At 56.4% G+C, this 12840-nt stretch overlaps 1 protein-coding gene across 4 annotated transcripts in view; it reads left to right on the forward strand.

The window, feature by feature from the left end:
* Window positions 1–12840, forward strand: part of PLCG1 (phospholipase C gamma 1) — a 42066-nt gene that overhangs the window by 26001 nt on the left and 3225 nt on the right. For 2 of the 4 annotated variants that reach the window (XM_048321490.1, XM_048321492.1), the window contains exons 8-27: window positions 39–111; window positions 1107–1208; window positions 1895–2013; window positions 2816–2901; window positions 3237–3357; window positions 3752–3920; window positions 4355–4477; window positions 5333–5434; window positions 5667–5854; window positions 6160–6360; window positions 6763–6882; window positions 7175–7355; window positions 7643–7720; window positions 8173–8276; window positions 8528–8624; window positions 8739–8811; window positions 9051–9208; window positions 9729–9825; window positions 10244–10468; window positions 11287–11435. In XM_048321490.1, the coding sequence (XP_048177447.1) occupies window positions 39–111; window positions 1107–1208; window positions 1895–2013; window positions 2816–2901; window positions 3237–3357; window positions 3752–3920; window positions 4355–4477; window positions 5333–5434; window positions 5667–5854; window positions 6160–6360; window positions 6763–6882; window positions 7175–7355; window positions 7643–7720; window positions 8173–8276; window positions 8528–8624; window positions 8739–8811; window positions 9051–9208; window positions 9729–9825; window positions 10244–10468; window positions 11287–11435 (2566 nt within the window). The remainder of the gene's footprint in view (window positions 1–38; window positions 112–1106; window positions 1209–1894; window positions 2014–2815; window positions 2902–3236; window positions 3358–3751; window positions 3921–4354; window positions 4478–5332; window positions 5435–5666; window positions 5855–6159; window positions 6361–6762; window positions 6883–7174; window positions 7356–7642; window positions 7721–8172; window positions 8277–8527; window positions 8625–8738; window positions 8812–9050; window positions 9209–9728; window positions 9826–10243; window positions 10469–11286; window positions 11436–12840) is intronic. The other 2 variants (XM_048321491.1, XM_048321493.1) reach the window with 1 other exon arrangement.

Consider the following 12840-nt stretch of genomic DNA (forward strand, 5'->3'; position numbering starts at 1 on the left):
ACGAGTGACTGAAGCTTCTCTCTCTCTGCTTGACTCAGGGGTGGAGAAAGGTCTGAGCACTTCAGGGTGTCGCTGCTGGAGCTGCAGAAGTTTTTGCTGGAGTACCAGAGGGTGAGCTCAACACAGGCAGTGGGGAGGGACAACGGGGCAGGCACTGGTGACATTAGGGATCCAGTGCTCCAAGGGCAGCCTTGCTGTGGAGCTGGGATGATTTGGCTGTGGGCTGCTCTGCCTGGCACAGCACATCTGTCTGGAGTGGGAGGTGTTGCAGGGGAAGCGCTGGGGAGGGCAAACCTGAACTCAGCCGGGCACCCTGGCCTGAAAGGAACCAGGAGATCTGGGAGGAGTGGGGGTCCCAGGAGGCAGGAACTGATCAGTGGAGGTTGACCCAGTGCCTGTGACCTTGGCCGGTTACCAAAGGTTTGCTGCAGCCAAGAGGTCCTGTCCATCCTGTTGCTCAGGAGGTGTCAGCAGTTCCTGAGGAGTACCTGATGGATTCAGCTGCTGATCTTTCAATTTAAAAGCAATCTTGGGTCATTCAGCAAGCACGACATGCAGGTGCAGGCACACACACAGGCACCAGCAGTGCAGTTGTGGGCAGCACAGACCCCTTGGCTCTTGCCAGGCTCCTGTCTCCTCCAGGAGGGCAGGGCTGGCTGGCAAAAGCACTGCCATGGCTCGTGGCTCCTGCTCTGCCCTGCCCCCCCACTGCCACCTCCCTGCCTGTGGTCTGCAGCCAGCAGGGAGTTAACCAGTGGGGAGATGTAGTGTTTTGGTGGCTAATAGGACAAACCCAGGGAGAGAGAGCCAAAGGAAGCTGGGTTGGCTTCTGCTGCCGAGGGAGGAGGGATGGCAGATGTGTTCAGAGGAGCTATCAGAGAGAAAAATGCACAGCATTGAGAAAATGAAGCCCACTCAGAAGCAGGGCAGATTTCCTCCTTGTGTGCTATCCAGCATTTGTGCTGACAGTTGAGTTCCTGGCAGAGATGGTCTTGCATCAAAAACCGCCTCCTTAATGGTTAAAGCTTCTAACTGGATGAACTGCATGTGGTTTGCAGTAATACATTCTGAAATAGCTTTTTTTATGTCTCCCCTGGGCTTTGCAGGAGCTCTGGGCTGCAGATACCCTTCAGGTACAGGAATTCATGTTCAACTTCCTGAGAGACCCTTTGAGGGAGATTGACGAGCCTTATTTCTCCCTGGACGAAGTAAGACACCTTGAAGGTGGTGTGTGTGGAGTGGGGTGATGCAGGGGGTGACATCCCTGGTGTGATGTGTGCTGTGCTGTGACAGCTCTGCTGTCTGTGCCTTTGCTGCAGGGTGGGGGTGCTGGAAGGGTCACAGCTCCTGTGAGCTGCGTGGCCCTGGGAGATGGACGTGGTTGGCAAAGGGAATGGCTTCTGGGCTGTCCTTTTGTGCTGAGTTTGTGCAGCTGGGAGTGCTCACCAGGCAGTTCATCTGGAGGAGGGGAGGGGCTGCCTTGGGGTATGTAAGGATCTCTTCAAAGCAAGAAGAGCTGAAAAAAGAATAAAAACAGCTAGAGATGACCATGTCACTGGCACTCTGGACTAAGCCAAGGTCCCTTGACCCACATGGCCTTAGTAAGCTATTGCTTGCCATGTGAGCTGCAAAATAAAATGCAGAGCCATTAATTTGTCTCCAGCTGGGCCAGAGGATCTGGCACACAGATATCTGGGACAGCTTAGTGGGTAGGTGGCAGTGCCCAAGCTGTGGTCACTGGAGCACCCTGGCTCAGGTAGCTGCTGTGCTGTAGGGCAGCCCTGGTCAGTCTGTGCTGGATTCTGCTGGCACAGAATGGGAGATGCGTGTGAAGCTCAACCACAGCACCCGGCTCCTCTGCATCATTAACACATTTCTGTTTCTTCCTGAGCAGTTTCTCACCTTCCTGTTTTCCAAAGAGAACAGCATCTGGAACTCACAGCTGGACATGGTGTGTCTGGAGAACATGAACAACCCTCTCTCCCATTACTGGATCTCCTCCTCACACAACACGTAAGGACTAGAGCAGGGCTCTCTCCACCCAGCTGCTGTCAGCATCCTTTTCTCATGCCAGGGTGGGAGTCTCCTGATTTTGCCTGATTCCAGTGATGGGTCAAGTAGGCTTTTCCAAACCAAAGCCAGCACACCAGAGACCTTCCTCTTGGTGCCCCACTCCTCCCTTCTGTCATTTAGCCATAAATGCTTTGCTCAGATGTTGCCAGCAGCACACATCTGCACAGACCTTCAGGTGCCTTCACATCCTGAGCTGTCACTCTGGTAGTTTCTCACCATCAGCAATGTCATTCTTCAGAGCCCCTCAGGACAGCTGTGATAAACCCCGTCAGGCTGAAATTGGCCATTTTCTGCTCTCTGCTGCTAGAATAATTTTGCAGGAACTGCTTTCTGTGCAGACAGGCTCTGTCTGTGCTCTGTGTTCATGCTAACCCAAATTTAAAGATCTGAGAGCCTAAGCCAGCTGAGCACCCCGAGGGCAGGCAGTGAGATCCTGTCAGCCTGTGAGAGCTGGTCTAACCCTGCTCTCAGGCTACTGGGGGCTCTTTGTGGCACCAATGCTGATATTATCTCAGGAGCAGAGGCTGGGCCTCAGAGAGGTGCTGGCAGCCCACTGCAGCAGGGGCAGAGCTGAACCCCTTGCCCGGGGAAGGCGGCGGCTGTGGAGAAACGCCGCTCCCGTCATTCCCTCGTGGCAGAGGCAGGTCCACAGTGTCCCAGCAGATGCCTGTGCCCACAGCGGGGGCTGTGGCACTGTGCTGTCTCTCTTGTCACTGTGCTGATGTGTTGTCTCACCTGGAAGGTACCTGACGGGGGATCAGTTCTCGAGCGAGTCCTCGCTGGAGGCCTACGCCCGCTGCCTGCGCATGGGCTGCCGCTGCATCGAACGTGAGTACCCCGCGCTGGCCCTTCTGTCTCCGTCATCGTGGCAGCTTGTGGTGCTCAGGGGAGGCTTTGCAAGGCAGAGCTGAAAGCTGGCATGGCCGGTGGAAATATTAACACCATCATGTGCAGAGAGAGCTGAGGTTGTTTGCTTTGTGGGACTGGGGGATCTGTGCCCAAGGTTTTGGTCCCACAGAAAGATCAGGGCTTTCACTGATCACCTCATTCCTTTATTGCCTTCCAGTACATTTCACAGCAGCACTTGGCTCAGTCCATCTCGTGTCCATGTCTTGCCTGTATTCCAGCCTGTGGGCTAAGCTTCCCCTGTGGGTCTCTTTCAGTGGATTGCTGGGACGGTCCAGATGGCATGCCGGTCATCTACCACGGACACACCTTAACCACCAAGATCAAGTTCTCTGATGTCTTGGTCACTATCAAGGAGCATGCCTTTGTCACCTCTGAGTGAGTACAGCAGAACTCCAGCTGGCAGAGCAGAGAGAGGGTGGAGCCAAGGCTGTAGCAAAGTGAAGCTCACCTTTATGCAGAGCTGCAGCGCAAGGCCTGGGATGTGGTGGGAAGAAAGCGTGTCACGTCTCCCAGCCAAAGGGAGATTTTCCCCAGAAAAATGTTGTGGGAGGGAGGGCGGGCTTTGGGTAAACCCCAGTAGCTTGCCAGTCCTTCTCCCCCCTGTGCACTCCTGTAGGGTGGCTATACTGGGTGCTCAAGGCAGCACAGGTTGCTGTTGATGCGAGCTGCTCCTGGAGGGCACAGAGGCCAGGCTATGAGACAGAGCTCAGAAGTCCTTGGTTCCATCCAGAGCCCGTGCTGGCTTTAATGGCTCTTCTCCTTCTCCCAGTTTCCCCGTCATTCTGTCCATTGAGGACCACTGCAGCATTGCTCAGCAGAGGAACATGGCTCAGAATTTCAAGAAGGTCTTTGGGGACATGCTCTTGACCAAACCAGTCGATATTTCTGCTGATGGCCTTCCCTCTCCAAACCAGCTCAAGAGGAAGATTCTCATCAAGGTGAACTCCCTTGCCCAGCACGGCTCCTAAGTGAGGGAACGAGGGCAGAATGGGGTGAGGGTGTGGGACTGAGGGCAGCTGCCTTTGGATGGGGCTGGTTGGCAGTGGAAGTGGAGACCTGATGCTAAGAACAGCTGGAGACAAAAAGCTCTCTTGCTTCAGAGAATCTGCCGGGAAATGAGCTCAGCAGCTGGGTGCTGCCTTTCTTTGAGGGCATGGGGGCTGTTGGTATTTCAGCTTCGGAAATCACCTTTGGGAAGAAAGGATGGGACTTCAGTGCTACTTGATGATCCCTGTGGCGTGGGTCTTGGTTCTTCAAAGGAAGAGGACCCCACTGCAGCAGACCTGGTGGTTTAGGGCTGTTCACCAGGAAATCCATGCTTTTTAGGTGTCTGCTCCCCTCAAGGTGCCTGATCCCCCCTCTCGTCCCACAGCACAAGAAGCTGGCAGAGGGAAGCGCTTACGAGGAGCTGCCCACATCTGTGATGTACTCAGAGAATGACATCAGCAACTCCATCAAGAATGGGATCCTCTACCTGGAAGACCCCATCAATCATGTATGTCTGTGCCATGGTCACCCTGTCCCTGCTCTGAGGGCTCCATCAATGACATGGTGGCTCTGTCAGGCACTGTGTGTGCTGGAAGGAAGGGCTGTGGTGCGAACGATTGAAGAGGCTCTTGGTTTGTCTGGTTCCTCAGGCATCCCTGAAGGCTGGGGGCATTTTATGCTGGCTCTCTCTGTGCTCTTCCCTAGGAATCTCCTGTGGGCCTTTGCTAGAGGCAGAAGGCTGAGCTAGAGGGAGCTCTGGGCCAAGGCACTGCAGCCTGTGATTTGTGCTGCAGGAATTTCAAAGGCTGCACTTCCAGCCCTGCCTCCTGCCAAGTGCCTGCACACCTGACACACCTAAGCACAAGTTTAGCTTTGTAAAGCACTGAGTGTTCATTACTGTGTGCATTTACTCACACACAGCCCACCTTCAGCAGCTTTACTCTGCTGAGGGTCTGTCTGGCAAAGCCACATGCAAATGAAATGGGTTTTTTTAAAATACGTGCAATGGTAAATCCACATTACTGTCTCTGATGTCTTCACCTCAGATTGCCCCTGTGCTGAGTCCCTGCAGACTGTTTTCTTTTTGCATTGATTTGGTCTTCATTTGGTCATCTCCTTTTAATATGTGTTGGGGTGTTTGCAGTGTGATCTGTCACATGCTGGGTTTTTTTGCTACTGATAAATCCATGCTTCAGATCTGGGGGATGTCTTGGAAGCTCCTGTGACTCACTGGAATCAGTGTTGGTGACTGTCCTTCACTAACCCCGCTTGTGCTGGTCAGGAAGAGATGATCCCATGGGTGGGTGGTGGGCAGTTTGGTGCTTCCCCGAGGGTCTCTTTGCCAGAGTTTGTTTCCTTGCAGGAGTGGAACCCACATTACTTTGTGCTGACCAGCAGCAAGATCTATTACTCTGGGGAGACAACCAATGACCAAGGAAATGAGGATGAGGAAGAGCAAAAGGAGGTGAGGGCTCCCCTGTGTGACTGTGAGTTGTTCCCTAAGGAAAAGACTTGACTGCCCAAGGGGCTGAGCACTGCCATTGCCAGCTGACTTCAGGGGGAGATCCTGTGGAGGGAAGGATGGGAGCTGCTTCAGGAGCTCCCTGGTCCTGGCTGGAAGACCCCTGAGCAAAGCAGAGTCCAGCAGCACAAGCCTTCCCTCAGTAACCCACGACGATGGCTTTTCCCCCTGCCAGGTAAGCAACAGCACCGAGCTGCACTCCACGGAGAAGTGGTTCCACGGGAAGCTGGGAGCAGGACGTGACGGGCGGCACATCGCGGAGCGGCTGCTGACGGAATATTGCATCGAGACAGGGGCCCCCGACGGCTCCTTCCTCGTCAGAGAGAGCGAGACCTTTGTAGGAGACTACACCCTCTCCTTCTGGTGAGGGCCCCGGCCCCAGCCTACTGCTCTGTGTCGCTCCAGGGGTTGTTTCCTCTTGACATTTCCTTCAGTGGGGGGGTCCCGTTCCCCAGTGGCCTGTGAGCAGTTTCTCCCCTATTTCTGTGCCCCAGCATCATGTCAGCTCTCTGTCCCAGTGCAGAAGGGTCAAGTCCCTTGGGATCCTTATGCAGCCACTCTCCTGTGGGGCAGGAATGCCATGTCAGGCTGGAGCTGTGCCTGAGGCAGGTGCAAAATCTCCATGGACAGCCTTGGCTTACCCCCTTCCCTCTGTCCCTGTTCCTCAGGCGTAACGGGAAGGTGCAGCACTGCCGGATCCACTCGCGGCAGGACGCCGGCAGCCCCAAGTTCTTCCTGACGGACAACCTGGTGTTCGACAGCCTCTACGACCTCATCACCCACTACCAGGAGGTACCACTGAGGTGCAACGAGTTCGAGATGAGGCTCACGGAGCCAGTGCCACAGACCAATGCCCACGAGAGCAAAGAGTGAGTGCGTGTTTGTGTCCATTGGGCAGCTGGGACACTGTAGGAAGCTCTCCCAGATCTCTCCTCAGCCATTCCTCCCTTGCTGGGGCTTTCTGGTCCCCACTTTTTCCCTGTGGAGCTCTGTCACAGCAGCCATGCTGGCCAGCTTCATTGTTCATGGAGCTGAACGTCACGGAGGCTCAGTGCAGAGCACAGAGCTGCCGGGTTTGGTTGGGATGCCCTCGCCCATGCCATGCCTCACCAAAGGGCTCTGATCCTTCCTGCCCCGTTGCAGTCCCCATCTTCCTCTGGAGGATTCCAGGAGCCTTTTAGGGGCTTGAGGGGAAGCGCTGTGCCATGGCAGAGGTGTGGGTCGGGCTGGGTGAGTGTGACCTGTGCACAGTGATGTGTCTCCCCTGGCAGGTGGTACCACGCCAACCTGACGCGGGCCCAAGCCGAGCACATGCTGATGCGAGTGCCCCGCGATGGAGCCTTCCTGGTGCGCAAGAGGAGCGAGCCCAGCTCCTACGCCATCTCCTTCAGGTGTGTCCCTGGACGAGGGTGGTGGGTGCTGGAGGTGGAGCTGGGGTGCTGCGGTGTGTGAGAGAGCATGAGAGGTGCCATCAGCCTGACGTGAGCCCTCCCAGAGCTCCTCTTGCTCTGGGGTGGTCCTGAATAAGTCCTTGAGATTCTGCTCTTCCTCCCATCTTCCAGTGGGAGATGGCTGTGCTCAGCCACCAGGCCAGGGGCACCTTTTCCTTGGGTGTCTTTATTTTGGCAGAGACCTTCTCTTGCCAGGTGCCAAGTGGCTTCTCCCTGTCTTTCCTCCCTTCAGGGCAGAAGGGAAGATCAAGCACTGCCGGGTGCAGCAGGAGGGCCAGACTGTGCTGCTGGGCAACACTGAGTTCGACAGCCTGGTGGACTTGATCAGCTACCACGAGAAGCACCCGCTGTACCGCAAGATGAAGCTGCGCTACCCCATCAATGAGGAGACCCTGGAGAAGATCGGGACAGCGGTGAGTGCAGGAGCCACAGAATGATGGACAGGTCATTTTTGAGCTGGTGCCTTGAAGTGGTGGTGTGGGAGCTGTCTCTGTGCTTTGCAGCCCACACCTCTTGGCACTTCCTGACACTTGAGTGGGGTTTGGTGTTGCCCCTCTGAGCCAGGCTTGGGCTGCTGTTTGCTGTTTGCAGCATCATCTTTGGTCTTGTGCCTTCCTGGGGCACTCTCCCACCTACCCCAAGGTAGGGGACCTGTTCTCCTGCAGTCATTGCAGTAACCACTGTCCTTTTGCTTCCACAGGAGCCGGACTATGGAGCCCTGTACGAGGGACGCCACCCCGGGTTCTATGTGGAAGCCAACCCCATGCCCACTTTCAAGGTACACTCTCACTGTTTGGCACAAAACAACCGGCAGGGCTGGAAGGTTTAGCAAAGGTCTTTTTGTTTTCCAAGAGCTGTGTTAGTTTGCACACTCATTTCTAGACCATGGAGAGACAATGGAGGTTGAACATCCAGGTTCCCAGGTTGGGCTGGCTGTTGTTCTGAGCTCTCCACACTAAACCCATCAGTGGCTCTTGGGACAGAGGAAAGTGCCTGTGTGGGGCCATACTAGACTTGTGAGCTCTGCTTTGGCATAAATGGGGGCCTTGATTTGCTCTGCAAGATGTCACTAGGGTCTGACAGCAGGGCTGGATGCTGCCTGTCTGCACATGATGTGCCTCACAGCCCCTCAACAAACACATCTGTGGTGGGAGGTGATCCCTCATCCTGTGGGCTCGTTGTCCATGTGTCCATCCCTGCCCAGCCTCATGGGACCCCTCCTCATTGCAGTGTGCAGTCAAAGCCCTGTTTGACTACAAGGCACAGAGGGAAGATGAGCTCACCTTCACTAAAAATGCCATCATCCAGAATGTGGAGAAACAGGAAGGAGGCTGGTGAGTTGGTCCTGAGCCTCCCTTTTCCCTAGGGAATATGGCCGAACCTTGCTGTCATCATCCACACAGAGGTGTGCCCACTCTAGGAGGGGGGGGGGTGTGTCTGGGGATTGCCTATGAGCTGCACAGTCCTAAAACCTCACAAACCCTGAAAGCAGATGATGGAAGAGCTGCCTGTTCCCCTCACCCCCACTCAGGATACTCTGGGGTCCTGTGGTGGGTGCTGACATTGCCCCTTCCCTCCCTTCCAGGTGGAGAGGAGATTATGGTGGCAAAAAGCAGCTGTGGTTCCCTTCTAACTATGTTGAGGAAATTACCAGTCCCAGTAGCCTGGAGCCTGAGCAGGAGGTGAGTATGGGCATGAGTGGGGCAAGGAGGGTTCGAGCCCCCGAGCTTGCCTGCTCTGCCCAGTGCCGTGCCCAGCACCATGCCCAGCACCATCCTGCTGTGCTTCCTTCCCAGCAGCAGCTGGATGAGAACAGCCCCCTGGGAGACCTGCTGGGAGGCGTCCTGGACGTGCCCTCCTGCCAGATCGGTGAGTGCCAGGGAGGGAGCATTGCAAAGGCCCCTTGAGGCTTCTCAACCCCTCAGGATACACTCTGCTTCCTCACTTATTGCTTCCTGGGCTCCATCTGTTGTCTCCAGTGGCCAGAAATGGGAATTTCCTATTGTAGAGTCACATGGATCCTCTGTGTCTGTCTTCTCCCTTCCTCCCTGTGAAGGGCTTGGCTCAGCACCTGCTGTGACCTTGCCCTCTGCTCCCTGTCCCCACAGCCATCCGCCCCGAGGGGAAGAACAATCGTCTCTTCGTCTTCTCCATCAGCATGTCCTCGGTGTCGCGCCTGTCCCTGGACGTGGCAGCCGACACGCACGAGGACCTGCTGGACTGGGTGAAGAAGATCCGGGAGGCAGCTCAGACAGCTGATGCCAGGGTGAGCCTGGGGAGCCCGTGGCAGGGGAGGAGGCATCTCCTGGCCAAGTCCTGGGTTTTCCGGGAGCCGAGGAGCAGGTGGAGGCTGGTAGGGGGCGGTGAGGTGACAGCCTGTGACGGCTAGCAGAGCAGTTACAGAGATGGTAAAGCCAGAGCAATCTTGGACAATGTGGCAAGGGGTGGTGGCCACATGGCTTGAGAGGTCCCAGCTGGATATCTGGGAGGATTGGACAACTGGGTGGGTGCTGCAGCCTCAGGAGATGGGGGATCTCCATCTGTGGAGGGAGGCAAGGCCACAGATGCCCTGTGCTGGTACCAGTGCCAGTCCTGCTCTGGGCAGGAGGTAGGACCTACCCAGGCCCTACCTGTGTGATGTCCCTCCATGCAGACCTGGCAGATCTGCTGGTGGTCCCCTCAGTGTAGGCAGGAGCCACACCAAGCAGTGAGGGTCAGTTTATGAGCTGGGTCATCCATCACCACTGCTCCTACCTGGCCTGACACCTCTCACCCTCTCTTGGCAGCTCTCTGAAGGGAAGATGATGGAGAGGAGAAAGAAGATTGCTCTGGAGCTTTCAGAACTGGTGGTCTATTGCCGACCTGTGCCCTTTGATGAAGAGAGTGAGCATCTGCTGGGCTGGTGGCCATCACAGGCAGTCACTTTAGCATTACAGACCCTGCTTTGGCTGGATCTTAGCAGAGGCCAGGTGTCCAAGGTGTCCAAATCACCAGCTTACCTTGGAGCTCTGGGTACCTCCAGAGGGTGCAAGTTCCCTTCCCTATCCCTGTGTTGCTGGGGTCTGTCACCACCCGGAGCAGCTGCTGAGGGAGGGGGCTGGGGAGCATCGTGCCCGGTCACCAGGAGCTGTGTTGGTGCTCTCAGCCATTGGTGTTGGGCACCTGGCAAACACCCCCTGAGGCAGAGCAGGGTCTGCACAGCCCTGGTGGCTGCACCAGGGGTGAGAGGATGGTGTTAGGGGTGGTTAAATGTCAGGAAAGGGAGTGTGCTCCTGGCTTACACAGTGCTGTCCCCTCCCAGAGATTGGCACAGAGAGGGCCTGCTACCGAGACATGTCCTCCTTTCCCGAGACCAAGGCAGAAAAGTACGTCAACAAGATCAAAGGCAAGAAGTTCCTGCAGTACAACCGCCTGCAGCTCTCCCGCATCTACCCCAAGGGCCAGCGCCTCGACTCCTCCAACTACGACCCCCTGCCCATGTGGATCTGTGGCAGCCAGCTGGTGGCACTCAACTTCCAGACCCCAGGTGAGGGCAGCAGGGAGGGTGCGGGCTCCTGGGGTGCCCTGTGCCGCATCCGAGCCACCCTGCTCCTGGCAAATGGGGGGCTGGGAGGGGCTCTGGGTCTGGGAAGGGCTCTGCAGGCAGTGAGACACGGGTAAATGTGCTCCAGAGGGCTGGATTGAGCCAAGGAGCTGGACTGGGCCTGGGGATTGTGCCATGAGAGCAAGATGAAATGGAGAGGAGGCAGGGAGTTCCCCCAGGTCCCTGGTGACAAGCAGGGCAAGCAGGGAAGGTGCCAAAGGGGACGGTGCAGCCCCAGGCTGGGGACACCAGCTGGTTGCATGGTCTGAGTCCAGCTGGCTGCTCTTCTTGCCTTTCCCCAGCTTCCATTCCTGCTCCTGTCGTGCAGTCCAGCCTTCCTCTTTCCCTGGCCCTTGCCAAACCCTGCTGTGAGCCTGTTCAGCTCACCAGCACACCAGCAAACGACCTGCCTCTTTTTTCCTGCCGGCTTTTTCATTCCTTCTGTGAATTCAAGCATCTCACAGGGGGTTTGGCAAATGCTACAGTCAGCACAAGGAAAGCTGAAAAAAGCAGGAGGAAAAGAGGGAGGTGACCCATGGAGCACTGGGTAGTTGGGCAGATTGTGCATGAGAGTCACGTCATGGCCCCAACACGTGCACAGGCTGCAGTAGGGCCACATTGCACAGGCATTGCCAAGGGGTGAGCCAGGTCCTCTTGCCAAGGGCTTCCTGTGAGGCATCAACGGTGGGGGGTGATGATCCAGCTTGGGAAAGTGCACAGGGTCTCCTTCATCTCCTGTATCTCCTGCCTGTGCTCTCCAGACAAGCCCATGCAGATGAACCAGGCCTTGTTCATGTCCAGTGGCCAGTGTGGGTACGTCCTGCAGCCGGCCAACATGAGGGACGACATCTTTGACCCCTTTGACAAGAGCACGTTGCGGGGCACAGAACCACTCTCCATCTCCATTGAGGTCAGTACCTCCACCTGCTGTGGGGGAATGAATGCAGGGTCACACTCCGGTGGTTATACCAGATTTGGGGTGAGAAAATGTTTTTTCTGGGCTCCTGGCTCTGCCTGCAGCTGCTCCTCACCAACCCCCCTCAGCCCCTGTCCCGCAGCACAGACTGGGAGAGCCCTCGCTGAAGAGGGACACTCAGGGGTGCTGCCGAGGGGGCCTGGAGAGGAGCAGCAGGAGCATCCCCGGGTGCTCTCCCCGGGACTCCTCCTGTCCAGGTCCCAGTGCCAGCAGGTGGCATCCACGAGCCACAGAGGTGGCATCCCTGTCCCCAGAGCCTGGCCGGGACTGCCGAGCGCATCCACAGGCTAACACCACAAGAGCTGTGCCTTGTCCCCTCCTTGTCACTCACTTGCTTCAGGCTCGATGTTTCCATTTCCCCTTGCTCATGGCCCCTCCTGGGGAGATACTCGAGGTCAGGGCAGACTTTTCAGGCCATTTCTGTGTTGTGCTCCTGGTGATGATAAGAGGAGGGGGGCTGAGGGTGGGGGGTGCCAGAGGATGGGCTGTGGATGCTTGATGAATTATTTTTACTTCCCTGATGGTGAGACCGAGGCTGGATTGTTCCTGTGTCAGCTCTCAGAGCTGCTCTGCAGGGACATGGGATAGCTTGCCAGGCAACGCTCTTGGAGGGCTGTGCCAAACCAGGTGGCTCTCATGTTTAGACTAGCAGGGTTCAGTAGCCTGTACAGCCATTCCTTGTGGTCTCAGAGCCGAGCTGTGGGTCAGCAGTCTCCTTTGCCAGTCTCCTCAGCTCATGCAGACCTTGGGGAGGATGCAGTGGAGATCCTGCCTGTAGGTGCTCACAGATTTCCTCTGCAGCCACCTCTGTTTTGGAGTGATTCCACCTAGAAAAGCCACAGCCCTTCTCCATGAGGACACCTCATCATGTAGCCTCTGCACCATTGACCCCGTGTCCACATAAAAATTCCCTGCCCCATCTGTTTTCCAAGCTCTTCCTGCACCCCAGGATGCGGCTGACACCACCAAGTGTCAAGAGTCATTGTGCCATAGCCAGTCACTGTCGCCTTTAAGAGACAGGCTTAGCCTCCTGTTCTCTGGCAGAACTGCCTGCTGTCCCCACCAAAGCCAGCTTTCATGGATGGAGAAGCCATCTCGAGCCCAGCATGACTCAAAGCACATGATCCAGTGCTGGCAGCAGGTCCTTCCCCTGCAACAGCAGCGTGCCGACAGCACGGCAGAGTGACATATGGCCATGGGCAAGGAGGGAGCTGCGAGTGCTTTCTCCTGCGAGGAGGCAGGTTGTCATTGGAGCAGAGCACAGACTGTGCTGCAAACACGAGGCAGAGCAGTGGTGGAGCACAGCTCCTTTTTCTCCTTGCACCAAGGCAGGAGGGCC

The sequence above is a fragment of the Corvus hawaiiensis genome, chromosome 17 (genome assembly GCF_020740725.1).
Source record: "Corvus hawaiiensis isolate bCorHaw1 chromosome 17, bCorHaw1.pri.cur, whole genome shotgun sequence".
NCBI lineage: Eukaryota > Metazoa > Chordata > Aves > Passeriformes > Corvidae > Corvus > Corvus hawaiiensis.